Source organism: Micromys minutus (genome assembly GCF_963924665.1).
Source record: "Micromys minutus genome assembly, chromosome: 2".
Taxonomy (NCBI): Eukaryota; Metazoa; Chordata; class Mammalia; order Rodentia; family Muridae; genus Micromys; species Micromys minutus.
Window position 1 is genome coordinate 34,157,679 of NC_137971.1, and position 27,141 is coordinate 34,184,819.

The 27,141-nt window shown below is 46.6% G+C and overlaps 1 protein-coding gene across 1 annotated transcript; it reads right to left on the bottom strand.

Annotated features, from left to right (window-relative positions):
* On the bottom strand, positions 1 to 26,857 carry KANK1 (KN motif and ankyrin repeat domains 1; the record flags this gene model as incomplete). Its single annotated transcript, XM_080912619.1, is given in 12 exon segments — positions 1 to 934; positions 1,484 to 1,582; positions 3,305 to 3,505; positions 4,006 to 4,148; positions 6,105 to 6,324; positions 8,243 to 8,330; positions 9,716 to 9,964; positions 11,054 to 11,162; positions 11,772 to 11,966; positions 22,194 to 24,872; positions 26,733 to 26,784; positions 26,786 to 26,857. Coding segments are annotated over 12 exon segments (4,170 nt in total). The 3' UTR covers positions 1 to 871.
* Between the last annotated feature and the right edge of the window lie 284 nt (positions 26,858 to 27,141).

Sequence of the window (27,141 nt, forward strand, 5' to 3'; positions counted from 1 at the left end):
TTATTTTGAAAATATGGCAAGAGTCTAAGGCACTTCAAACATTTAAATACATAGACAGGACCAAAGTAAACGCAGCATGACAGAAATACACAGAGAGCTACACTCTGCCTCCGTAGACGCAAATCTGGAGCCCAGTCCTTTATCCCAAATCAAACTTGATCACCAGCTATAGACACGGTTGGGCAGTTTCTTAAAAACCTTACATTACATGAATCTCTTTATGACTGTACTGTGGAATATAAAAGTTGAAAATACTGCTGTCAATTTCATATAGAAGTATTTTATATAAAATGCCACCTAGACAAACCAACTGAAAACATTTCTTGTAAGTTTTATATGGTTTGAGAGTCCCGCCTTCTATATTTAAGTGGGAAATTATCAGCCTGGAAATTATCAACCAAAGCTGCTGCTGCTCAAAGTCCTTTTCCTCAAGGTTCTCATTTTAAAAGACAGAAGAGAAGGGAACAGAAGCACCTGGAAGGAAATACTGGAAGGGCTTCCCCAATGGCTCCACAAAGTATTAAGTCTTTGTGGAAAATTTCAAAACTACAACATCAGAGAGAATCTGACATATGCTTACATGGTAGAAACAGCCTGGTCAGGCCAGACTACCGTTTCCCACCGCTGCAAATAACGGAGCCAGTTGAGCAGCCACGGAGCTGGGTCCAAGCCCTACCAGAGCAGAGGGCTAGAGAGATGGCCTGCACCTAGACTGGCCATTTCCCAACAAAAGTATCAGCCTTCGGCTTGTTCCTTTACTCTTCTGCTTGCCGGTCAGCCTGGCATGGTCCATATACATTCAGTATCTGTCACCCCAACAGGAATAACTAGCAGCTTCATGGTGGTACACACAAGGACGATGTTTACATAATCAGTCAAAGGAACCTCGGTGGGTGGGACCAGGAGACATCTTTCTTCCAAGCCTCGGGGTGCCCTAGAGACCAGGAAAGGGGGAAAAGTGGAGGTTAATGGGTAACTTCGGGCAGATGTGTTCCCCCACACATTGGTTCATCACAGCTGACAACCATCTGTGTGTCGGAGCTAGGCGACCTCTTCCTGAGAATGTGGGGCAGATGTCTACCCTCTGCGGGCATGGCTCTAAAGCCAGCCAGGCTAAGCAGGGATTGTCCAGCTGCCCTAGGAAGTCAGCCTCCCACTCGGAGTCAGTTCTGAGACAACAAGCCATCTGCAGACAGCTTTAGAAACAGTGTCAGGAACATGGGGACATGTAGCCATGAGCTCAACTTGTGCTGTTTGAATCATTATGCTTAGAATAAGCTCCTTGTGAGAGCTTCTGTCCCCCAAGGATGACTGAGACCCGGCCTTTCCTGGAATGAGGTAGAAATGATGAAGACTTAAGCTCTGGACTTAAAAATCCCATATTCAGAATCAACACCCCTGTGGCCCGTTTGTTCCCCTGAGAAGGGGCCTGCCAGCCTGTGGATTCCATCCTATTTATAAATGCCAAATGCCTGCTACTCACCGGAGACTGGGCTTTCGAGAAGTTGAGGTGGGCATACAGAAGAACAGCAATGTCCTTGTGTCCCGCTTCCAGGGCTATGGAGAGAGCGGTGCTGCCGTCCTAACGTGGAAATGAAAGCAGCAGGCCAGGATGAGCCTCTCAAATCTCAGTCAGCCAGAAGGCAACAAGCTGATAAAGTCCCTCAAATCTAGCCATCTGTTCCGTATTTCAGACAGCCTTTCTGGATCTTACCCGTTGGGTCGTGAGTGTGGAGGTGAGCGAGACTAGTCTCTGTTCATAAGAAGCCAAGGAGAATCAGGCATTCTCTTTGGCTGCCTATCAGCACTGGCACGGGGATGGGCACACCAAGGTCCTTAAAAGCTGAAGGCTGTCCACACAGAACCCCTATCTAATTGTCCCACCCGCCAGAGGGGGGCAGTAAGAACAAGAGGGGCAGAAACTGTAGCCTTTTTTCTTGTAATCACAAACAGCCAGGCAAGAACTAGGCGGTGTGTGGACTGGTCAAGCCAGTTTGCAAACACCTCTGGACGAGGGAGCTGTGGTCTTGCAGCCTGCAGCACTCTGCTGAACGCTGGAGGTCACATGGAGGTCACATCCACACGTAAGCACTGTAAACACTGTAAACCTGGAGGTTTGCCTGTAGACACGAAGCTTCGGGAAATACTAGGGGGACACATTGCATATGGGAAAGAAGCATGTTTTGGGAGAGCAACTGTTTGACTTTTATTAAGTTTTGGAGTCTGAAACAGAGATGAAGCAATTAAGGCAAAGGACAGCTTATTTCCTGTCTGGTTTTGAAGTAAAGACTCCTTTGGTCACAGCAACAGGAAAACGATTCCCATGTGGGTTGGATATTAGCATCCTGCCCTCCCACACTGTGACTCCATGGAGCAGCTTTTCTTCCGGAGGTCAGGTCCTACTTGTGTATGAGAAAGTGGGCAATTAGCTGGGTAGCCAGGATTTCTGCACGTCCCTGTCACATTGACTTAAACCTTAAAACACACAAATAGAGACTGCAGTGGGGGGGGGGGGGAGAATAAGCCATGAACCCACGCTCTCTGAATTACGTTGTCCCTGAAGGTGGGAAGGTGTTGCTCTTCTAGCCCGTGGTGACCTCCCTTGCTTTGCTGGTTGGTGTGAGCCCAGTGGGATCTGAAATTTATGGTGAAGGAGGATATTTCCCCTAGCTTTATGGTGTTTTGAAATGAAGGATGCTTGAACCAGTGTGGCCTGACCCAGCATCGCTTCCTCAGCTCAAGCACCAGTCCCGTGCCTTCAGCTTGCAAGCACAGTCTCCGGCCTGTGTACTCATGCCCCAGAAGGCTCTCACACAAGGTTTATCTTGGGATGGGACAGACTGGGAGGGAACTCAGTGAGGTTAGTTTGGTGACGATGGAAACAGACCAAGCGGAAGTAGGAAACTGCTCAGAATGGCCAAAGAACTCGTGAACTTTCCTGGCTTACGTGTCACAGATGATTCACACCGATGAACCATTCATTGAGGATCACATGTAACACTGCATTCGAATGGTTATGTGTTCCTTTCCAGGGGAAAAGCGGAGCTCCTATAGAGAGACTGTTCATACGCTGCCTCCGTGAGTTTGATTTTTTAGGGCCAATCTGTTCGCTCCCATTAGGAGCGCTGGGTCTCACCTTCCTCTCACGAACTCGAGGGTGAGGCCCATTTATATATTTTTGCTTTTGGCGAATGCAGTATCAGACTACGTACGGTAAGTGGTGCTGAGCCAGGCTACGAAGGGAAGAGGCCTGGATGCCAATACCAGTCCACAAGGAACAGGAAAGAGGCCCAACGGTACTCACATTGTCCTCCAAGTGGCCATTGCAGCCTGGCTGGGCCAGCAGCAGCTTCACAATCTCCACATGCCCATGCTCACTGGCACACATCAGGGCAGTGGAGCCCTCGTCATCCTGGATATTGACGTCAGCCCCACAGGCCAGTAGGCCCTTCACCATGTCTATCCGCCCATGACTGACGGCCAGCATGAGGGCTGTCTGTCCTGCCTATGGGAGAAATGATGGTTAGAGTCAGAAATGCAGACTGGGCAGGAGAAGGCTGCGAGGGGGGTAGGTGATGCACAGAGGCACTAGAGCTTAGCTGAGCACACAGGGAAGGAATCAGGTTTTCATCTGAACTCTTTGAACATCTCAGCAAAGCAAGGTAGACAGTTCCAACTGGGTCTAAGGTAAGATTGTGAACACATTTGGGCTTAGAGCTCTGGCATGAAGCCATGACAGCGAGATCGCTGAGTGTATGGTGAGGATCCTGTATAGGTAGGGACCCTTGTATGCGACCGTGTTGTAGTTTCCTTGCAAACTTCCCAAGAGGCCAGGCACAGTAGGGAAAGATCTGCAACACGGGAGTAAGCCCATGTGTCACCCATATGCTGTTCAAGGCACGGACTACAGCTGCCAGTGTGCCACCAGCAAAATGTCCCGTCCACCTGGTCAGATGAAACATTGGCCAGGGTAGTGGTGGTGAGCGCAGTAAGCAAGCCACTGACCTGACTGGCCTTGGCGTTCACGTCTCCACAGCTGAAGAGTTCTTCTACAACCTGCATGTCCTTCTCTGCCTCCACGGCCGCAAGGGCCGCCAGCATGATTGGCGTGTACCCTGCCTTATTCTGGTGGTCTACATTGCACACGTCTACGAGAAAGAAATCTCTTTAGGGAGAGAGCCATCCGGAGCCCATCACTGGAGGTGTGATGCTTATAAGAGCCCCATGGGGGGAGTGGAAGTGCTCTGAGAATAACTAAAAAAGAAATAAGTGTTTTAATGCCCTGTTCTCAGCGGGCTGGCAAGCAGTAGAAATGACAGTTACCACAGGGCACCCTGCTTGTGATACGGTGATTATGGTGGGACAGCCTGGCGGTGCGTAGGATGGTCTCAGTGTACTTGATCTGAAGCATAAGTGCTAACGAAGGCTCTGGACAGGCACATGTTCAAAAGCTCAGTCACATGACTTCTAACCCTAGGGCTTGTGGTGCAAGATCAGTATTAGTGCTACAAGTCCTCCACGAAACTGCCAAGGACCACCAGAACCCACGGGCTAGCTCTCTTCTGTTCTTTACTTCTCAAGACGCTTTCCAGGGCCTTAATGACAGGCCGGGTGAAGAGTAAAGGAGAGTAGCTTTTAGACAAGCAAGTACCAAGTCAAACACTTCAGACGAGACAAGACAGAAGCCTGGCTTGAAAGCCCACTTTGTTACATAATATAATGGGCTGTAGGGAAGGACCTATGTGTAAAAAGCCAAGGCTGTGTGGTGGCTTGGATACACACCGATACCCAAGGTCCTCAGGATCTGAGCTCCTCAGTCCTTCAGTGCTGAAGCCCAGAGTTACGTTTTATGGAGTCAAAAATACTCAGAATAGTAAGCAATGAAATGAAGTAAATGAAGTGATTAACTGAGACCATCTAACGGTGGAATCAAGTCAGCTCGCCAAGACAGTCATTCTAGCGTTCTGAGGGCAGAGAAGACACCGTTTCAAGAGCAATTCTGAAATCTTGTTCTGAGCTTCCCTGGGTTTAATCCATCTTTCTATCTGAACAGTATCCCAAGCTGTTTATAGACTGGAGGGAAGGATGTCTTGTAACAGCTTCCTGCCATCAGATGGAAGTAGCTATCCCGTAACATGGGCATCGAAAGACTACTCTGTCCTGGGAGGCCGCTCAGAGGCAGAGAGCTTGTCCAGCACACAGAAGGCTATAGCTCCAACACCTACACCCACATCCTCAAGGAAAGGGGATTCAGCAACTGAGGATAGTTACAAATGATATGTATGCTTGGTTCATTTTCTAATACTAACATCTCCAAGATGGAGTGATGCATATCAGGTCACTAGAGTAAAGGAAACTGGACAATTCCTTCATCTTGTTCTCACAAGACTGAATTACTATAGATTCTGTGTTACTTGCATGTCAAAAACACTGTTTTGATGATGAGAGTGATTTGGGGGCTGCTCCACTTGAGCACATTGCCGAAGACCCCCTTCTTTCAAGGGGTCTTTTCTGACCTGCTCTCTCACCTCATGGATGATGTGACCCACCACTGCATTCTGGGATGGCATGCTCCAACAACTGTCGTTAACAAGGCCGCCTCTCATTTCTGTGACTCTTCAGTAGGCAGTTGGACATGGACGGCCATGACTATTGTGGCTTTACTAGTCTCTGTCCTAACTCCTCACTTCTGTACGGCCACATAGTGGCTGGCATAGAAGGACAAACAGAGTGGCCACAGACACAAGAGCTGTGACTCTGGGCCTGTGAGCCGCACTCTGCCTCCAAAACAACCCAGCCAAGCCTGTGTGATTCACTGAGGAACGGGTATGAGTCACAGCTATTAGCAGGGATACACCTCATTGGAACACAGCTGACCTGCAGCGAGAATTATCTTCTCAACCTCTCTTTAAAATAGATCTGGATTCTGTTTCTTTATTGCCCAGACTTGGGGAACCTCAAGCCTCCCATCCATGACTCAAGAACAACAGTCTTGCCATGTCTTGAGGAGAAGCAATGAAAAGACTTCAGGATGGCCAAACTGGCTTTGTGAAGACAAGTCCCAACTGAGTTCTTTTAGGGGAACAGCAGGGTAGCCTCTGTACCTGCATCCAGAAGCAGCTTGACGATCTGGAAGTTAGAGTGGGACACACTATAGTGGAGGGCGGTGTTCCCATTGCCATCCGCCATGTTGATGATGTACCGGAGCACATCCGGGGAGACAGCCTCGAACGCGGCGATGTAGTCACCCACCATGGCTGGCACAGCGGACTTCTGACTGGACACTCGGAACCACTCATGCTGGAGGGTGTTCAGACAGATCCTCTGCCAAAACACCAAGTTGCTGTTAGTTCTATTTATAGCTCTCTCTCTCTCTCTCTCTCTCTCTCTCTCTCTCTCTCTCTCTCTCTCTCTCTCTCTCTCTCTCTCTCGAGTGCAACCGAAAGTCTAAGCAACCAGGCCTTTTATAGTCAAAGCGTGTGCTCTCCTATCTGCTCGCTGGTGCGACCCAGCTCCTCAAGATTCAAACAACAAACTTGAACTCCTGGTGTGAAACCATCCTGTGCACACCGTGGTCACTAAGAAAGAAGTCGCAACAAAGAAAGCGGGTGTGGAGCCAGATCCTGGAAGTTTAATTCTGGACGCTACTACTTATAAATGAATGATCCCGAGGATCTTTCTTACTCTGTATGTTACTTTTCAGGTTTTCAAAACAAGACAAAACAAAACAGCAACAGCAAACCCCCTCATTTTATAGTATAATGAGGTTAGCACTTAAGCCTGCCTCTGCTTTGGAGCTGTTTGTGATTATGGATCTAGCAGGTCTTCACGGTGATGTTTGTTTACTGGAATCAGGGAGAAATCAGCACACCTGCAACTGTGTTGCTTCCTGACCCAGATGGACTAACTCCAACTCTTCTATTCCACCAGGCTGAGAGTTGAGACTGGCCTAGCCTAGGCTACTACAGAGCAAGCTCCAGGCCAATGTGAGCTACAGTGTGAGGTGCTTCCTCACAGAGTGAATTGGGACAATCCAAGTCTAGCACTAGTAGTCTGACACGCTAGCTGCTACTCTAGAGATACTTGGGATATTTTTATATATTATTTATTGTGTGTGGGCAAGTGAACGAATGTTATAAGGATGTGTGGAGGTCAGAGGACGACTTGAAGATGTTGGTTGTTTTCTGCCACAATATGGGTCCTGGGGATCTAACTCAGGTTGTCAGGTTGACAGCAAACATCTTTACCCACTCCACTGAGCCATCTCGTAGGCCCTGGAGACACATTTCTCAGGGTCTCAGATACCAGGGCTGGGTTTGGCTAGTGAGGTCTCATGGGCACACGTTCCTGTGAACTTGTTTGTGTCCAAGCCTGTGCTCTTAACAGCCTGTGGCAGGCCCACAGTGTCCCGGCCATGTTTCTAGGGTTAGATAACTCCTGAGGTCTCACTCTGATCTCAGAGTTCCGTGGTCTCGAGAGCCTTGCAGGTCACCTGAGCTGCAGCAACCGACTCAGATGATTCAGTCTCAAGTGAACTAAACCTGCTGATACACCAGGACTCAGGTCCAGGTTAGTATCAAATTAAGTGCAAGGAGCCACATTTTCATAGTGCCCTGAGGGTGGAGCTGCCAGTCAGAGGCCTGGTCAAGTCAAGCAGCTGCAGATCCGATCGTCAGCACAGGAGTGAATCACACGGCAACACAGCAGATTAGCCACTGCCCCAGCAGTACCTAAATGTCCTGGGCTGTGCCATTCCTGACCAGTCAGACAATCACAACCCCCAACTACCTGCTACTGAGTTTACCCAGCTATGAAATGACAGTGCAGGGTTTTCGTTCTTGTTTTTGTTTTTTTTCCATTTAAAAATAGTGGCCTTGGCATCCCACAGCAGAACCTAATGTATACTTTCCTAACAGAGAGGAACGCTGACCTCAGTCCAGTTTCTTCTAAGAACTACACTTACTTTTAAGAAAGTTCAGGGATGCTGCGCTTTGGGTCAGAAGGCTCCGCGGAAATAAGCAGAACATGGAGAGAGAAGATTGCCTGCGATTAGCCTTCTCTTTCTTTCAGCCAAATGTGGGCCTCAGGGAAACGGTATGGGCTCATCCTGCCAGCTATGCTAGAGATGAGTGGCTGGGGAGAAGCATGCCCAACAGTGCAGGGGCAGTCCACCATGTTCCCGACGATGCTGCGCCCGGGTGGCGCTGCAAAGCCTGGGGACGTTCCTATCACGTACACTTACCATATCTTTGCTGGCCAAAGCTTTGGGATCACTGATGTTATATTTCAGTAAGTTGCAAGCGGACAACATCTTTTCACTTAATTCATACCTGAAGGGGAAGAGAAAAAACCCCCACAAAACTCAGAATATGCCATAAAATAAAAGTGATTTGTATCTCAGAACCAAGCCAGCCTAGGCAGTCATGACTGGAGCTGTCTCCGGGCACTGGTGGTTGACATCACCACATAAAACCAGTACCCCAGCAATGAAGGGCTTTGCGTAAGTGTAACTTCCAGATATATTGGTTTGGCCTTTAGGACATTACAAAGTAACATTTGGAAAAATTTATTCCTTTTATTGTAAGTGCTTAAAAATACTGTCTTGGTCAGGTGTGATGATGCACACCTTTGTGGTTCTCTGTGAGTTTAAGGCCAGCGTGGTGTCCACAGTGAGTTTCAGTCTACCCAAAACTACACACAGTAAGACTTTGTTTCCAACATATATGCGTGTGTACACACACACACACACACACACACATATATGTACACACACATACATATAATATATCACTCTTAAGGAGTTAAAGAGGTCTACATTACTAAATTCCTATTATGGTGAACTCATATCTAATGACTCAAGTGTTTGTTCAATACATATGAAAAGCCAAAAATCAAATGACTTAACGATCTCAGTAAAACTATTTGGAACTCAGAGGTCATCTCAAACCCTCTGGAAACACTTACCTTGTGTTGACAGTGAGCTTCCATTTGACAAATGTAATGGGATAAATGCCTGCTGAAATGTTCCAATGTACACTTCACAGAATGAAAAACCACGCCGACATTTCCACCTTTCCTCATTTTATACCTGCCAAGTCTATACTCACTAATGACGTCACAAACGCACCCCATTTCCAAGATTCATGTTTCAGCCAACCAAGGCATGTGAGATTACATATAACGGTCCCACACCTGCTGTTGTGTTTCTTTTCACTCAACAAACAACAAAGCTGAGAGAGTGACTGGCTGACGTCACTTTCCAGTTAATCATTTGTGGCCGAGGCTAAACTCCTTTCCTCACACGCACAACGGTCCTGTGATAACAAGTCTGACACTTTCGACAAGATAAAATCTAAAATCTTAAACAGAGCGCTGGTCATCAGAAAGGTCAACTATATCTTTGTAGACAAGGAAAGGCATTCGGACAATGGATGCTGTGGTGGACAGCAGTTCCAGATGCCAAACTAGACAGAGTTACCAACGGTCCTCGAACAGACTAGCGACTGAGCCATTCTTATCCCTGTGCCAAGAGATCTGAAAGACACGGTACCCTGTACTTATAGTCACTAGTACCTTGACCAGAAGTGCCCGCTTCCGAGACACAGATGAGACTAAACACATACATATAGTTGCAAACTACCTGAACCAGTTAATTCTGTTGCCCAAGCATTCCACGCATGGGAGGAAACAGGGAGGGGAGGGGAGTGTACCACACCTCTCTCTGATTTCCTCCTTCTCAGGTTCACATTCTGGAACCTGAACTTCATCTTCCACCCTGGCAGACTTGAAACCTTCAATATTAACTGCATGGTGCCCTTCTGCCATTTCCCGAGTGTCGTGGTCCTTCTCCTCTTCCTCCTCCTCTTCTTCCTCGGGAGGATACCCAATGGTGTCACACTCGTCATCTGACTCGGAAGAAGAGCTTCCATCCGAGCTGGAATCATCACTTGAAGTTGTCTCATACCTAGGTGGCAATTGGGATTTCAGGAGATGCATGGTGTCCCCATAAAGACCCAGTGACAGACGCTCCTGGGAAGGGAATGCTGAGGCCTGACCCCAGACACCTCGCCTGTGGTTTAGAGCTTGTACTTAAAATCTCAAGGTAAGGTCTACTTGAAGGCCTGGTGAGTTTACAATGGGCTGAGTTTACAATGGGTAGAGGACTAGTATCATATCCCATTTGTTAAAAAAAAAAAAAAAAAAAAAAAAAGCCCCGACACCACCAGGTCAGAATATAGAGGAAAGTGACTTCACAGAAACCAGATCTGCAGTTGCTCTCTCTGCATTCTTCCATTTATTCCACCTACTCGCCCACTGCCAAGGCCAACAGACTCTATACATAACCAATAGATCCTTTGAAATCTTCTGGACCACGTCGTTCAGTAAGACTGAAGATTTGTAAAACATGCACCATCATGTTAAACCTCTTTTGGTAGCCTCTTTGCTATAAATACCCAACGCTGCACTGTTCCTTTCTCATTGAGTAATCAACTAATTGCTTTGCTCCAACTGGAGGAGGGCAAACAGGCCCAACAACCGCCTGGGCCAATAACTACTGAGCATTCTATGTTGAAAGCAAGGAACCAGAGCTATGGCCAGGTTACTCTTCAGTTGAAGCATCCCACAGTTTTGCTCCTGAACACGGAGAGCTAAGTCAAAAGCAAGCTATTCCGGAGAACAGGATGACCAGCACTGGGCCCTAGACCAATGCTGACAGTCTCTTCCTGCTCCCTTCTGTGTTCTAACATGTATAAACACAACTATCCAAGCGAGAGCAGCAACCCCGATGGATTTTTGCTGGTGTCCCTCAACCCCAGGTCAGAAGTAAGGGGATTTCACTTTCCCAGCTTCTGTGGGGATCCTTGAAAGAGGGACATATCCTTAAGGACAGCAAAAGAGGGAAGAGAAGCCCAGATGCACCTTTCTGAGGAGAGATTCTTCTATCATCAAGAAGTGGCAGCATCCCAGATTAGGCACCCTGACAGCGACTTAAGTTGGTAGGAGGCAAAGGAGACAGGCGTCTTTGCACCCCAGCTCCACCAGCTTGCCTTACCCGCCATTAATGCCAATGAACTGAAGATTCTTTTTGGCTCCATTCGAATCTTTATTCCCATCGCTTTTCTTCATGATGGACTTTAGCGTGTTTTCATTATTTGAGCATACTGTTAAAAAAAAAAAAAAGTAACAGCGAGAAAATGATTCAGGTAAATCATGAGTTAAATCAGTGGGCTCTTTCCTCATGTTTGTGAATGTAGATCTTAGTGTGAGAAACTTCCATGAAACCCACTGGGAGAGGGAGTGCAAACAGAAGACAACTCATCCTTCTATGATGGGGGAAAATCCATCAGTGTACCCAGACATTACGAACCTGGTGATAAGGAGTATTGGTACCAGGCTGTAATGTTTATAAAGTGATGTCATGTCTCATTTCAGCCCTCTTAGGCACTGAGGTAGGGATCCTGGGATACTTTCTCTTCAGCTAAGATAACCTAGGGGGCAAGGTATTCGTGCTAGCATGTGAGGGAGAGGGAAGCTGTTTGCATAACTCATAATCTGTAGCCAAGACATTACAGCCTGCTTTCTGTTAAGGATACTTTAGAAAGGCCAAGCTGCCAAAATAAAAACAAACACCCCCCCAAAACAAAACAAAACAAAACACAAAAAAAGAAAAACACCCTATAAAACCTTTCTTCCAGGCCAACACGTAAATCATCAGCTGGAACGTGGTAGTGCTGCCTAGAATCCCAACACCAAGTTGCAGGCTGACTTACCATAAAGGCTGGTGGCTATCTGGTCATCTGTCAGGTTCACCGGGGGCAGAGTATTTCCCTGTGTGAGCAACTGCTCATGGCCCCAGCTGGACTCTTCTGCTATCCCTTCTTCCACTTCAGGCTGGGATGTTTGTACATTTAACAGTCCTCCCGACCGAAGGCCTCCACACTTACAGGTATATTCCAAGTGGTTTCCTGTTGAGAAGGGGAAGAGTGTAGGCATGCAGGGTTAGGTCTGCACAGCTTAGACGTAAGAGTTATGTTGTTAAAAACAGCTTCCATTAGGCTGGAGAGATGGTTTGGCTAAGAGCACTGGCTGCTCTTCCAGATGACCCGAGTTCAATTCTCAGCACCCAAATGGCAGCTTGCAACTGTCTGTAGCTTCAGTTTCAGGGGAACCGTCACCCTCACACAAACATACATGTAGCCAAAACACCAATGCACATAAAGTTTTTTTAAAAGTAAATTCTTTTAAATTATTAAAAAAAAAAAAAACTCAAGCCAATTCTCTCAACCCATCCTCTTCTCTAGTGACCTCTTGTGCTTTTTTTTTTTTTTTTTAAATAAATCACTACTTATTTATAGACTCCAACCCCCTAGGCCTTCAATGATTGTTAAGTGTTGCCCTTGCCGGCACAATGTTGACCGGACAAGATTTGTTATCTGAGCCACGTGACATCTCCCTCTTACACCGTGGGTCCCTTCTGGCACCCTGGTGCAGAGCCATGTTCTCACCCATCTCCAATACCATCAAGACTTTAGCTGAAACAAATCCTGGTACAATCTACAGAGCATCCCCTTTACCAGGGAGGCTTGGGAAACAGGGTACCCATAGCCTATAGAACACATGGAACCACAATGGCCCTGTACCAGATTGCTTTCCAATCGAATTCCCTTACTCCTGTGGTCTTTGTGGGGAAGGAACTTCATTCCCACGGTCCTAAGGCTGGGAACTCTCATTTCCCGGACAGCTCTTTCACCGTTCTGTGTGTGGCCATGCCCTCTTCAACAGAAAGCAAGTTTCCTTCCTACTGCAGCTGTCTGTCACACTTCTGGGGTCTTTGATCCAAGGACAGGATGAGTCAGCTTTCTTCTTGTCACGTTTACTAAATTACTTCCCCTACATGTAAAACATTTTGTATTTGTTCACTGACCAAAGCAGACAAGTTCGCTTAAATTATATCTGTAATTTAACGTGTTACAGAATTCTCAATTCGACCGACACTGAAATGATGTAAACTGCAAATCATATGTGTGTCTTTGTTTGAGACAAGGTCTTACTGTAGAGCCTTGGATGGCCTGGAGCTTGCTACATTGGTCAAACTCACAGAGATCCTGCCTGCCTCTGCATGCCATTATGCACAGCTAAATATAACTATATATATATATATATATATATATGCATGACTTTATAGTAGATTAATCTGTAAAATTCCACTACAATGAACAAGTTCTGGTGATTAAAAATTCTCATATATTTACTACTTTTTCTATTCTAAGTATGGATTAGCTGTATTCATAATCACATTGACTTAGTACTTTGATTTCTGAAGATGTTATTCTAAGGATGCACATTTCATTATGTCCATGTTTAAAATAGAAAGGAGAAGTTGACATCACAGTCTGCTGTAAGAGACTAGTGGTTGAGCTGAGCTACGATGTACTCATTCGAGAGAATTCTATGCAGCCTTTATGGGTTCTGTGTGATGCTGTGACCACAGTCTTTCTCAGTAGGCTGTCCACCAGCCTGGCACTTCGCCACTTTTCACAGTTAATTCTATCCACGGTCTTTCAGAGACATAGACTAAACTCAATTTCTTTTGATACCATTCCAGGAAGCCCACTTTTCTCTGTTATTACCCTGTTGCATTATTCCTAGCTCCTGTGCATTTCCTTCCTGGGAAGAGCAGGCTCCTTGAAGTCCTTCTTGTTGTGTCTCTGTTTGAGGTCCTTTGCCTGGCTTACAACAGTGCAGGACATTAGAGTAGCTGTCTGAGGTCAGCAGGTAAGGCAAGGTCACCAGGCACTAAACTAGTTCTTATTAGTCACGTCAGGGAGAACTGCTACCTGTATTGCTGGAAAGTCTGTCCTAGGCGGTGTTCAAACTGGCTCGTCTTGAGTGGCCTGGGCATGATTCCCCTGAGCTTAACAAGGCCCTTTCTGCAAGCACAGGCGTCATACAGAATAATAGCAATCCCAGCATGAAGCTCTGAAAAGGACTGCCATGCGTAGGAAGAACAGAGGAGAAGTAGAGCCCAACATGCAAAAACCAGAGAGACCAACAAAGTCCAATGAGATGACCTTAACCCTGGTCAAGAGGTGGGATAAAGATTAGGAACTTTTAAAAATACAGGTAAGAGCTCCTATGAGCTGGTGGGCCCAGGAATAATCATTATCGTCACCATCACCATCATCATGGTCATCACCGTCACTGTCACCACTACCACCACCATCTTCAGACAGAGTCTCTCTATGTAGCCCTTGCTGAACTGGAACTTGCTATGAAGACCCAGCTGGGCCTCAGAAAACAGCCCGCCTCTGCCTCTTACGTGCTTGTTTTAAAGTCGTGTGCCACCGTGCCTAGTGTATCCTTTAGCCTTTCGCCATGATTTTGCTCTGCAGCCAGAACTAAGAACCATGAAACTAAAATTAAACGGAACTCCAACCGGACTGCTGAAAAAAAATAAGGGTTCCTACTTCCTCAGTCTCAACTTATCAACTCAGATGTGTCTGGATTCTTAGAAATAACTGGCAGTTTGATAACAGGCCTGGACCACCAACAGTAGAAGTCCATTACATATTACCTGGATAATATTAAAACACAACAGTGGTGATGATTAGCCCTGCCCCCTCCACTGAGTTCTGACCTTGTAGCCCAGATGTTCCATGTACCCAGTGGCCTGCATGACAAGGAAAATGACTGAAGGCGGAACAGGCAACTGAGAGATGGCTTTTTCCATTAACTCATTTAAAATGGTCATTGATACCAACAAAATGTGAATGACAGAAATCTTAAGTGTTCTGGAAAATAAAGCCCATCCATCCAATGCATTAATCCTAAAGTGCACTGAACTTGGGTTTAAAATGTAGACAATCTTAGTATCTAAGGCAAACTATATTATAAACTAAGTAACGTAAAATGAAAACTTTATTTTACAGTATTCTCAACTTCAGGAACATTGAAAACAAAGTAATAAATTAAAAAGAAAGCCCATGAAAACTAGGGCCAGGACAGTTTTACAGGGCTCCTTCCCTCTAATCCTCTGTGATGGTTCTTCCTAGATTTTGAAAATTTATTAAAATGATATTTGAAGGTTTTTTTTCACAGATACTATTCTGGCAAGCAACCCCCCCCCCTTTGGTTATTCAAAACAGGGCTTCTGGCTGTTCTAAAACTCACTTTGTATACCAGGCTAGCCTCAAATTCACATAGATCCACCTGCCTCTGCCTTCTGAGTGCTGGGACTAAAGGTGTGTACCACCATGCCTGGATGCAAATTCATATTTCTATTTATTTTTTTATAGCTGATTTTAGAAAACTCAGCTTTGAACAGTACAGCATGCTAAGTAGCAGAGCCGCAATGCCTATGTCTTAGCATCCTGACTGGACTTTAAAGACCATTTAGCATCCCTGTCAAGGAGGAGTACAATCATGATTCCTGATTCACAGTGGAGGCCAACCAAGTCTTCAAGTGTATCCCAAAGTCTAACTCTTTACTTCCTGTCGAGCTGATGGGCACAAACAGAGACCTGCCACTTTGGGTCCACACTGGCTTGAGGGAGAGACAGTGGAGATTCTGTTTTTGTCAGATTTCCTTTTTGGGAGAAACCGTGTGGCCTGGAAAGAGGAGCAGGACCTATCATCTTGGAATTCTGCTCCCGACGGAGGCTTGTGGTCAGAAACATAGTTACTGCCAACCAAGGAACCCTGGGACCCTGTGACGGGTCAGAGCGGCAGTCCGACCGTTCCTGGCACCATTGTGATGTTTCCCTGAGAACAGTTTACAAGGCTGCTAAGAATGTATCTAAAGTGAGCATTCACTCAGAAATGACAATGCTAAAAGAGTAGATAAAGGATCAAACTCTCTTTCATCACAAATCCCACCCACATTTAATTATATACCCTCCCATGACTTGACCCAGAAACCCCAGGCTGACAGGCTGTATTAAGTAAGGCTGAGTTAAAATGTGTCTTGTACACGTTCCTCCCAGAGAAGCTAAGGTCCTCTGCCCCTCCCCAGACCTTGGAAACCTCGACTGCAGCTGAACCCTGACCACTTTCTGCTTGCCTAACATTATCTCCGTGGGTGATCATTTACATTTTTGCCAGGCATATCTTGGCTTCCCGAACAGAGGGAAAGTGTATTCCTGGCACATCTATGTTTTGGTGGCAGAGCCACACTTTGTATACAGTTGACATCTAATGTCCAGCTATTGGTCAGCATGAATGCATGGGGGTATCCGTATAGACTATACCATTTCTACGGAAGCATGGATGACTCTCCAGTTCAGGAAAGACAGTGATAACTTCCCGAATTGTCTGTAGCTGCACTTGCCGTTCCTGTGGACATCATGAGTTCAAGCCATTTGTGCTTCTTGAAGATTAGCGACTGCCAGCCCTTAGCCTGACACCAATTATATGCTTCAGGCTTCGGTCAGAGAATAAGTGTCAAATTAAGCCAGCATCTTTTCCCAGAACACTTGCAATTCACTAATAACCATTTAGGAAGATCAGTTCAAGAGAGCAGAAATTTCAACTGTCAACTAAAGGGCTGCCAAAGAGAAGGCAGAGTTAAATCTTTAAAGATCTTTCCTTTTTAGCTCAAGGTCTTTCCTGTAACAAATCATTAACAAATGATCATTAACAAATGATCAAATGACCTGGGGCTACAATTTCAATCTTGCAAGGTGGCAGTTATCACTTTAAAAAACAAAACAAAACAACAACAACAACAAAAAAAAAACCCCCAAAAACCAAATCCAAAAACCCTGAAAACAAAAGACCTATTTTTATTTCATGTGCATGAGTTTTGCTTACATGTATGCACGTGCACCGTGCACAAACAGGTGTAGAAGCAGAACAGGATGTTGGATCCCCTGGACTTGGAGTCTCAAGTAGTTATGAGCCATCATGTGAGTGCTTGGAACTGAACTTGGGTCCTCTGCAAGAACAGAGCACCACTGGGCTATCTCTCCCTAGTCCTGTTTTGGATGTGAGCTGAAGCCTTTTACTGTAGAACCATCTTTCCAGCTCAACTAGTTAAAAAAAAAAAGCTTCACTTTTTACTTCTGGCTAGCCTGGACCTCACTATATAAATCAGGGTGTCTCAAACTCAGAGACCACTTGCCTTAGCTCCCTGAGTACTGGGATTAAAGATGTGGGCCAAGTAGAGCAATATACCCAACAGAAATAATTTCTTTCTTTTCTAAGACAGGGTCTTACATACACTAGGCTAGCCCACTATTCTTTATGTAGCCAAACTTCTGATTCTCTTGGACATCTGGCCAAAAGTTGAGCCTTTACTCCTTGGAGTACTGAAAATTATAGGCATGAAGGGCTCATCACACCTGGTTTAGCTATTACTTTTGAGAATAAGATAAAAATTATGCATTGCTTAAAAAAAAGCCATTGCATAAAAATATTCACAAAGTCATGGACGGACTCCAGATTAAGCTCTGATCACGGGACTGGGGATGCAGCCCTAGCAAGGACGTGGCTTCATCTTAAGCACAGTCCTTACTTTACAAACAACACTCTCACTTTAAGCCCATTTATCCCAATGGGCCCCTAAATCAGGAGTGTTTATTTAGTGATGGGAGCAGGTAACCGGTGGTAGCAGAACATACATGTTTAAATATATCCAGAGGAGGGTCCTCAGATGCAATGGATGGTCAGCCTTTTACACACAGCTGTTTCCAAAGAAAAAAATCTGCTGGGAGGGAAGCTGGGAGAAGTTTTCTCACTTGACACAGACACAGGACTCAGCAGAGACAAATACAAAATTTCAGGACAGTCAGAACCAGTCAAGTCTCCCAACTCCCAGGATAGCAGAGCTTCCCTACCTCCCCAGCCCCCAGGCCATTCAACTTCTGCAGGGTTCAAGGAACTATTTTGACGCTCTTGTAGCATTTTAAAAGGCTGTGTAAAAAGGAAAAGCAGATACTAAGTGGTTTAGTACAAGAAACAAAGAGACAGCTAACTAGAAACATAATTCTGTAACAGTTTTGTTTCCCACTCTTGTTTTGGCTAGACTTCCTCCTACAAACTTTCACAGCAAAGAGAGAAGGTCTTCAAGTTCATAAACTTATAAAACCCAGGAGAAACCAAGAATGCAAGCACAGAGGCTCCTTTGAGTGTAAAGATGCAGTTAAATTTTGTTTGTATTTGTGCAGCGATAGTTAGATTTTTTTAAGGGTATTTATAATTCTGAGTCATAAATTTTGTCTAGAATTTTCTTCCCCTTTCAAGAAGGAAAAAAGGAAAGGAAAAAAAATTCACTCTTTGAATCAATATAATCCCACTGTTATAAAGTAAAAACTTACTTAAGTTTTTTTTAAAATTTTTTAAATTTTTTATTTTTTAACAACAGGGGTTTCCTTCCTCTTAGTCAGGCCCAGTGTACACTTGGAACCCTAGATGTGGGAAGGCTGAGCCAGGAGGATCATTAAAAGGCAGGCCCAATCCACACAGTGAGGGTTCGTCAGAGGAGCAGGGAGTGAACTTATGTCCTCTGACCATTTTAACTGTACTAGGGAAGCAATACTTCTAGTCAGTACCAACTTCTGCTGTGTCAAAAGCCACTGTCCCTTAAATCCTGGGAGAATGATTATGGCCACTTAGGTGAGAAAATACATAGGGGAACAGCATGATTCAGAACTCACATTTTGTTAGAAAAAGCATGTTTCTAAAACACAAACCCTATACCCCCATACCCGCATGCTTGTACATAGCCGGTACACACGGGAGTACAACAGGAGGACATAATGTTTCATGGTTTTCTAAAGGGCTAATTTACAATCATCACCCCCCCCCCATGCAATTTTAAATAGGACGAGAGTATTCTGTGTGATGATGTGGTTAAACGAAACAGTTTGCAGCCAGGCAGTGGTGGCACACACCTTTATTCAAAGCACTTGGGAGACAGAGGCAAGTGGATCTCCGTGAATTCTAGGCCAGAAACCCTGTCTTAGGTGGGTGGGGGAGGGGAGCAGCAGTAGTTTGCAAGTGGACAAGTTATTCCATCATTGAACCCTTAACTCAAGGAAGAATGAATTTACAGGTAGGGTATAAGACATTTTGTGTTGAGCCTTATTACTAATTTTGGATGACCATGTCCTGACAGTTTATTATATCCCCCATTTACCTATAATATCTCTATATTTTGATAAAAATGTTAGTTGGACAGACAAAATAATTACTGTGCATGTGAGTGTATTATTAATTCACAAGGTAGAATTGTGAAGATAAAAGTTTGAGATTAACTCGGGTGGTTGTGGTCCATGCCTTTAATCCCAGCTCCCTGGAGGCAGAGGCAGGCAGATCTCTGAATTCCTGGACAACCAGGACTACATAGAGAAATCCTGTCTCAAAAAACAGAGACAGAGAGGGTCAGGGAGATAGATTAAAAGGGTCGGGCTGATGAGTTGGCTCAATGAGTTTTTTTTTTTCCCCTTGAGACAGGGTTCTCTGTATAGCCCTGGCTGTCCTGAAAATCACTTTGAAGATCAGGCTGTACTCAAACTCAAACAGAGGTCTGCCTACCTTTGTTCCCTGAGTGCCTGGATTAAAGGCCTGTGCCATTATCACCGTGGTCTGAAGTCCAGCAAGATGCTAAAGGCACTTTTGCTCAGAGGCCCTAGTTCATTTCCTAGCACATGAACATCTTATAATTCTCGGTCCAGGCTCCCTTCTGACCTTTGCAGGAACCAGTCGTTCTGAATGGCATACATGCAGGCAAAAACACTAACACATACGAAACTTAAAAACAACACTCAACACTTACTCAAACAAGCTTTGATTGGCAACTTTTCTGAACAAGCCCTCTTCTGGAGGGATGGAGACAGCGGTGGTGGCAACAGCTCTCACTCAGCACGTGTGTGTGCACCACGCAGCAGCAGATTGCACCATGGTTCCCTCTTTCACCCCCTGACTCTTCATCACAACCACTCGGAGGCGCAAAGACAACTGTCTGCAGACAGAATCTGACCCAGACTCCCTGGTGAACACTGATACTCTGAGACCTGTCAGACCCTATTGGTGTTACTTTATTTTGCTTTGTTTTAAGGATAAGCTTGTATAAATGAGTGCTTTTTAGCAATGATATGCATTCTTCCCTGTGTGAGCAATCCTCTGGATTACAAGGCAGGTATAGTAATCCAGTGTCCTGTGATACTCCCTTATACACAGCTTAAAGATATTAACAATGCCACTACTTTCCTGTATTAGGCTGCCTAAATTTCCATATATGCCAACATCCAAAGTGGAGTAAATTCTTGTTCTAATTCCTTTCTTATTAAATCTTGGTTACAATACATATGTGGCATGAGTTATACAAACGGCCTTTAGGCTTGCTCTGACAGGGGTCAGAGACTACCTGCTACTGAGAGGGTTTTTTTCCTTCCTTCTCAGCTGCCACAGATCTCGTGTGTATTAGCGGATTAATTAGGTGCCCTGAGGGTCAGAGCTACTCACTAGTATGTGCAGTGTCAGCATGACTGGACATAGCCCTAAAACACTCTGTGGCATCAAATAAAACTCCCCGGTCTCCGTGCTCAGGAGGCCACAAAGATTATGCCATAACGTGGAACAGTGATGGAGGTTTTGGAAGGAGGAAGGCTGGGAAGAGTCAGAGGCACAGAAGTTTACTGTGACATCAACATCTGACATCATGATTTTTTTTAAAAAAAGGATGAAAAGACAAACATGCAAGCCCACGAATCAACTTAATCCTGTTTATTCTACAATGATTCCTCTGTATACTTGAGTATCTAAATTCTAAAATGCAAAATCACAGAAACATCCGTGTCATGTGTATGTTATTTTCTTTCACAATATTCTATCCTATAGCACAGATACTGAAAACCAATGATCATTCAGGTTTGAAAGCATAAACCCAGGAAGACATAGAAAGGGTATATGTTAGTCTTCTCTCATGACTGTTCCTTTCAGGATCAGAGGGGCACACTGGGACTTCTGGGGGTGTCTTATTACTAATATCTATACCCATGCCCCTCAGATTGATTTGATGAGCATCTTTCTCCCTAGGTAATGCTGGACCATGAGAACTACGGTGTCAGGAAATAGAAGCCCAGGACTGTGTCCAGGCCTAGTAGGGCTCAGTGTACTGTCAAGAGACTTAAAGCACCAGGTTCTAAGAACAGTCATTTTACTGAACTTCTTGGGGGAGATGCTACATCCCAAAATATTCCAGAGTGATGGTTCAAGGATTAGTTTCAACTTAAAGAAAAACAGATGAGCAGGATTCCCAATGAATACGAAAAGACGAAAGCATATGTGCCTAGCAACACAAACAAAGGGAAAAAAACCCAACCCATTGTCAGTTTTTGCTTATGGGTCGCTTTTCTCAAAAACATACCTTCCACTCCCACACTTCACTTGTGGGGAGTAGGGTGGGGGTGGGAGGGCCTGGGCATTCTATCTGATTGAAGTCCCTGAACTATCCTGGAGCTTGTGCTGAAATGAAGGTTATTTGGCATCTTAATAAGTCGATGAAGTGCCTACCTTCTCAGAAAGTGTTAAACGGGAACATTTCCCTCTGGAAGTTTTTAATTAGTTATATACTGATGATTGTGTGTATAAACAATGCAGGGGTTCTAAAAGCAGTTCTGTTTAAAGTGAACAAAATGCACAACTAGAAGACAGACATGAAGCATCATATAGTACTTCTGAGGACATGTCCAGGGCAGCCAGGTCTCATGGACTTGCTTTCCTGTGTTAGCCTGAAGCAAGAGGCCATAGGATCAAGGAGGACAGTGGGGACCGGCATGGCTGCTTCTGTATCTTGGTTTGCATTCAACTCATTACCCCAAAGTTTTCCCTGTGACTCCGAAAACTGGTTCCAGCCACTTAACAAGAGCAACAACAACAAAAACCTTTCATCCTAGAAAGATATTCTCCCCGACTTTCCTCTTAGGCTTTGAATGTGTTCACAACATTTCATGGTGGAAAATACACCCATCTGCCCTCATGAAATAGACTGATGTCACTATCCTGGGAATGGGTACACTCTTGCTCCACCTCATCACATTCTTTGCTACGACAGAGGAAAAAACAGACCTTGCTGGAAGTTGGTTCCATTCTTTGGTCTCCCTAGTCTTCAGAGCCTTGAGCTCCATAAATCCCTCTTCCTCCTATGCCTCCCCACATCCTGTTATCAGGTCCCGGGGTGGGGTACCACCTACCTGTAATTTTACCCAGACTGGTTTTCTGGAAGTCAGGGTTCCTGAGCTCTTCAGTGCTTGCAGACTTCATGACGGAATTGATGGATGACAGGGTGCTGATGAGCTGAGAGTTGAGGGAGCCAATCTGTGAATGAGGCTCCCCAAAAGCCTCCGCCAGCTCACTGTAGTTCGCAGCCAGCAACCTCTGTTGCTCTGCCAGCAGCTTCTGCACACGCTCAATGTAGTGATCCAAGCCAGTCACCATTCCAGATGCAACCTGAGGCTGAGGAGGCTCCTCCAGGAGATCCCCTACAGGTTCGTTCCCCACACCCACGCTCCTCCTGCTGCCCATTAGTCCCGCAGTCAACTGTGGAGGCCCACATGCTATGGTCCTCATTTTAAGACCAACTAGATAGTTGTCGTGAATATTTATCTGTCCCACACCCGACTCTTTGGTCTTCACAGCACATGGCTTGTCAGACTCAGAATAGCTAGACAGCAGTGTCCCGACACCAACGGACCGAGTCTTGGTGGAGGGGTTGATGTCTCTGACACGGCCTTCTCCTATGGCCACTGTCCGCATCTCCACGGTCTGGGTGCTGGTCTGCTTGTCCAGAGTGCTCAGGAGAGTGTTGGTGCAAGACTCCACCAGGGTGGCTGCTTCTGTATTAGTGCACTGGTCCACCAGCTCCAGATTGGTGCTGGTGTGCTGGTCTGTGGTATGGGGCACCGCCATGACAGCGGCTTCCTCTTGGCCGACAGCCTCTGTGTTCATGCTTCGGGAGGTGCACTCCTTGGGAAAGCAGACAATCACATCAACACAACAATCTCCACAGCCGATGGAGCGCACGTCTTTGAGGTCCAAGTTTGTCTTAAGGAGTGTCAGGTCGCTCCCAGAAGCCTCTGTGTTGCTGCCTGTTTCGCAGACGCTGACTTCCACACCCACACTCCGGTCACAAGTCTCAACAGACCTCCCTACGCATTGGTCATGCATTCCCACCCTCTCCTTCACGACCCACCAGTTCATAGGCAGCTCGGGCCCCACGACTTGGTTCTTGCGGTTGGGGTGGCAGGAGGTGCCTACGCTGCTAGTTTGCACAGAGGTCCCAACACACGAGTCCGTTGTGTCCACGTGACCGCCAACCATTTGTTCCTTAGTTGGCACCAGTGCCTCCACCGACTTGCTGAAGACAAGTGGCTGGGCCATTGTGGCCTTGTCAACCCGTTTCCTGGACCCAGCAGCCTGTAGTTCTTGCTTGAGCTTAGTCATCTCTCGGTCATGGGTGGTTTCTTTAAGCTGTACTTCCAGGCGGTAAATCTTCTCTTTTAAGGCCTCTATGGTGTGCTGCTGCAGCTCAATCTCCTTGTCGGCTTCAGTAATAACCCCAAGCATGGCTTCTGTCACACCGATGCCAAAATTCCTTGTCTCGGTGACTGTCCCCACAGCCGTGTCCTTGCAGGGCCTGAAGCCTCTGTGGTATACAACGATGTCGTTCATGTTCTCATCACCACCCACCGCCACAGACCTGCACTCCCGAGACGGGCACTGCCCATTCTCCCTGAGTTCTGACGAGGCTTCGCAGCTGCTATCCTGAATCTTCTGCTCCAGCGCCTGCATGTCAGCCGTGAGCTGCCGGAACTCCTTGATCCTCTGTGTGCTCTGCTCCACGATCTCCATCTCCTCCTCCTCGTAGTCGATGTATAATTCCCCACCGCCTCTTCGGGCTCGGGCAAGCAATTCCAGCTGGGAGGCGTTGCCTGCGCTGTAGGAGCGCTTCCTCACGCCACACTCTTCGTTCTGGGATGTAGCCCTCTGGTTTTTCAGCTGCGAGGCCAACTGCCTTTTCTCTTCTTGCAAGACAGAGATCTTAACCTGGAGCACAGGGATGGTTCTCACCTGTTCCTCAAGCTCCTTCAGGCGTTTTAAGGCAATGGCCATCTGCTCTCGGATGTGCTGCAGGTGCATGGGGCTCACGTTGGTCACTGGGGTGGAGATCCCTGAACTCAGTGGGCTGTGCCGGACGGAGCTTCCCATGGAAGAAGTAGTAGGCGCTGCCGGGGCATAGCTGTTATAATCCCCATTGCCTTGGTATCCGTTCTGAAGCTGGTGCATTGTGGAATTGTGGTTACCAGAACCCATAAAGGATGGGAGGGAGCTTGTAGAGCCCAGGCCTCCGAAACTGGCCAGCCTGGGCCTTCTGAACTCACCTGGTGCCATCTGCATGGTGACCCTCTCCTGTTCCAACCTTCTCCGGGTCTCCATCAACGTCTTGGTGACATGGAGGTTGTGCCTGGGGAGTAGTGGTGACGGAGGGGGCAGCAGCTGTCGATTTTCTGATATAGCAAACGTGGGTGAGGTCTCTAGTGGGGCAGGTGGCCGTTGGATTGGGGTTGATGTGACGTGGCTTCTGGTTAGGAGGAAGCTGGGACACTGCTTGCTGTCATCACTGTTGGAGGATGACAGGGACTCGGTGGAAGTCCACACACCTTGGTGACTGGGTATGGCCCTGACTTCTGGGCATGGCACAGATGGCTTTCGTCTCTTCTGGATGTTCAGTTTCTTGATAGTATTTCCCTTTTGTATGTCATCCACATATTTGACAAAATCTAAGTCTAGCTGAAAGCCATAAGGGGTTTCCACAAAATACGGGTCTTTCTTTTCCTTGTTAGGGTCGCCATTCAGAACTCCATCTGCTTTTTCTAAGAGAGAGAAGAAAACATGACAACACACATTTTAGTAAGAACAATTATTTGTGAGGGTCGCACAAGCCAACCTCACCCCTCTGAATGACAATGGAGACACCACCCACCACAATGGCACAAGTCTGTAAGCCTAGCTACTGGGGAGGCGGAGGCAGGGCGATGTATGTTCAAGGCCAATCTGGGCAATTGAGAGAGATTTAATTTCAATGTAAACACAAAGTAAACATGGCTGGATGTAGCTCAGCAGTAATGTACAGTACTAACCACCCCCTATAGGTAAAAGGACAATTTAGGTATCCAATCCATAACATTATGAAGCAGAAGTCTTGAGAGCCAAACACAAATTATATTGGTACTAAAAGCCTGACAATATGGCCTTGTAGATTCACTTGTCTCTACAGTTCTTTGAAGGAAAAGAGGGGAGTTATACCCTATCTTATGCAGCGTTCATTAGGTCACAAAATGCACTAAGTCTGCAGACCAAGAGAGTGCTCAGAGCAGAAGCACAGACCCAGGGTTGCCAGCACATGTGTTTATTTTTCTGCAGGTTTGGTAGTCTTTCTTGCCAATGGCCAAGAGCCACCAGTGTCTAACTGTACAGGGTCCCCTCTTGCTCTGACTCCTTCTTGCTTCCAAGCTGGGGGATGGGGCACAGGACAGGAAGTGAATTTTCACAGGACAGACTTTCACCTACTGCTTGGTTTCTCTCCCTACTCAAAACCCTCCCCCAACTGGGGGAAAGTTTTCTCCATTCTGCTCTATTTTGCTTCTTGATACAACATTTACCAACTCACAACTGCCTGGTTTTGAAATCATTAGCCACCCAGACAAGTCTAAATGGGAGGAAGAGCAAACCAAATTCCAACTCCAGGACCACGTGGTATTCAGTAAACGCTAGCTCGGGTTAAACCAAACATTTTAAAAAAGGAAACACAGGAACCTTTCAAAGCACAGAACTTGTTGCTGATCTGAGCCATGCCTTTCAATTTGAAAAGTAAATTTGTTTAAACGGTGGGATTAGATGATGTTCCCCTACTGCCCACACTGAGAAAGCTTGCATTTTTAAGACCATGGAAAGGACCAAAAGCTAGGAGTGAAAAAGAGAGCCATTTGTCCCTTGCCCAGACTTGGTCATCCCTCTGTGCCCATGCTATTGCCCAGCCCAAGGATGTGAAGCAAACTTAGGGGCTGCTTCCTGCTTTTCCAACACCCAGTATTGCTCCAGCACGCAGCTGATGTCAAAAGCTTGGAATGACCTGCTTCTGCCTCCCCAATTTTCTCTTTTAAAAATTTTGGAAAGCTGAAAAAGACCGTCACAGAGGAATAAAAAACCGGGCACCCATTCTTTGAGTCCCAAGGCTTCAACCATTCCAAACCCAAATAACCCCAAACCCAAACCACCAAGGCAGCCATCACCACAACAAAGCAGTATTAAAGTTGCTTGGAGTAAATGTTAAGGAATTCTGTTTGAAATAAGTGCCCCAGCATGAGCTGACCCAGAGTGTCAGTGCCTGGAAATTTGAGCTCATGCTAACAGTAAGTATCTTCCCCTCTCTCTCCAACTCCACAGGACAGTGAGCTAGCTTAAAATATGCAGCCAGACCTGTTTCCAGAACTGTCTGAAATTCCAAAGGAAGTAAGGAGAAAAGGACCAGAGTCCCCCATCTCAGGGTAGAGGGCGGGGGGGGGGGGGGGGGGGGGGGGGGGCTGAATACTCACGGTCCGAGGTTGGGGGGCGGGGGAAGAGCCTCAGGGTCGAGCCAGGAGGGAGCTGAAGCCATCAGCCACTAAGCACTCCGCCCAGCTCTCCTCAACTCCCCACTAGCCCGAAGGCCAGTCCCTCCCCAGCTCACCTACCGCAGGCCCAGGACAGGCCAGCCTCTAGCCGCCGCACCCGGGGCCGGGCCGGGTTCCGCTCCTCTCCACTTAAGGGAACGCCTGTCAACTGGCGCGCACACCTCCCAGGCCCGCAGGGACACCATAGGCACAGCCTGCACCAATGAGGACTCCCGGGTCCTGCCGCCGTCACCCCAGAGCACACTCAGCGGTCCGGCATCCCCCTCCCCTCCCACCCCGCCTGGAGTCTTAATGAAAACAGGAAGCCGCCTTCTTCGGAAAACCTGTGCTCTCCAGTGCGACTTTGCCAGAAGCCCAAATAAAGCCGGCAATGTGAGCCTCTCCACCAGAGCGCTCCGTCTGCCCCTGGGGCCAGACACTTCATCAAAGAGTCTGTGTTCTGGAGGCAGGCCCAGCAAACTCAGCCCGG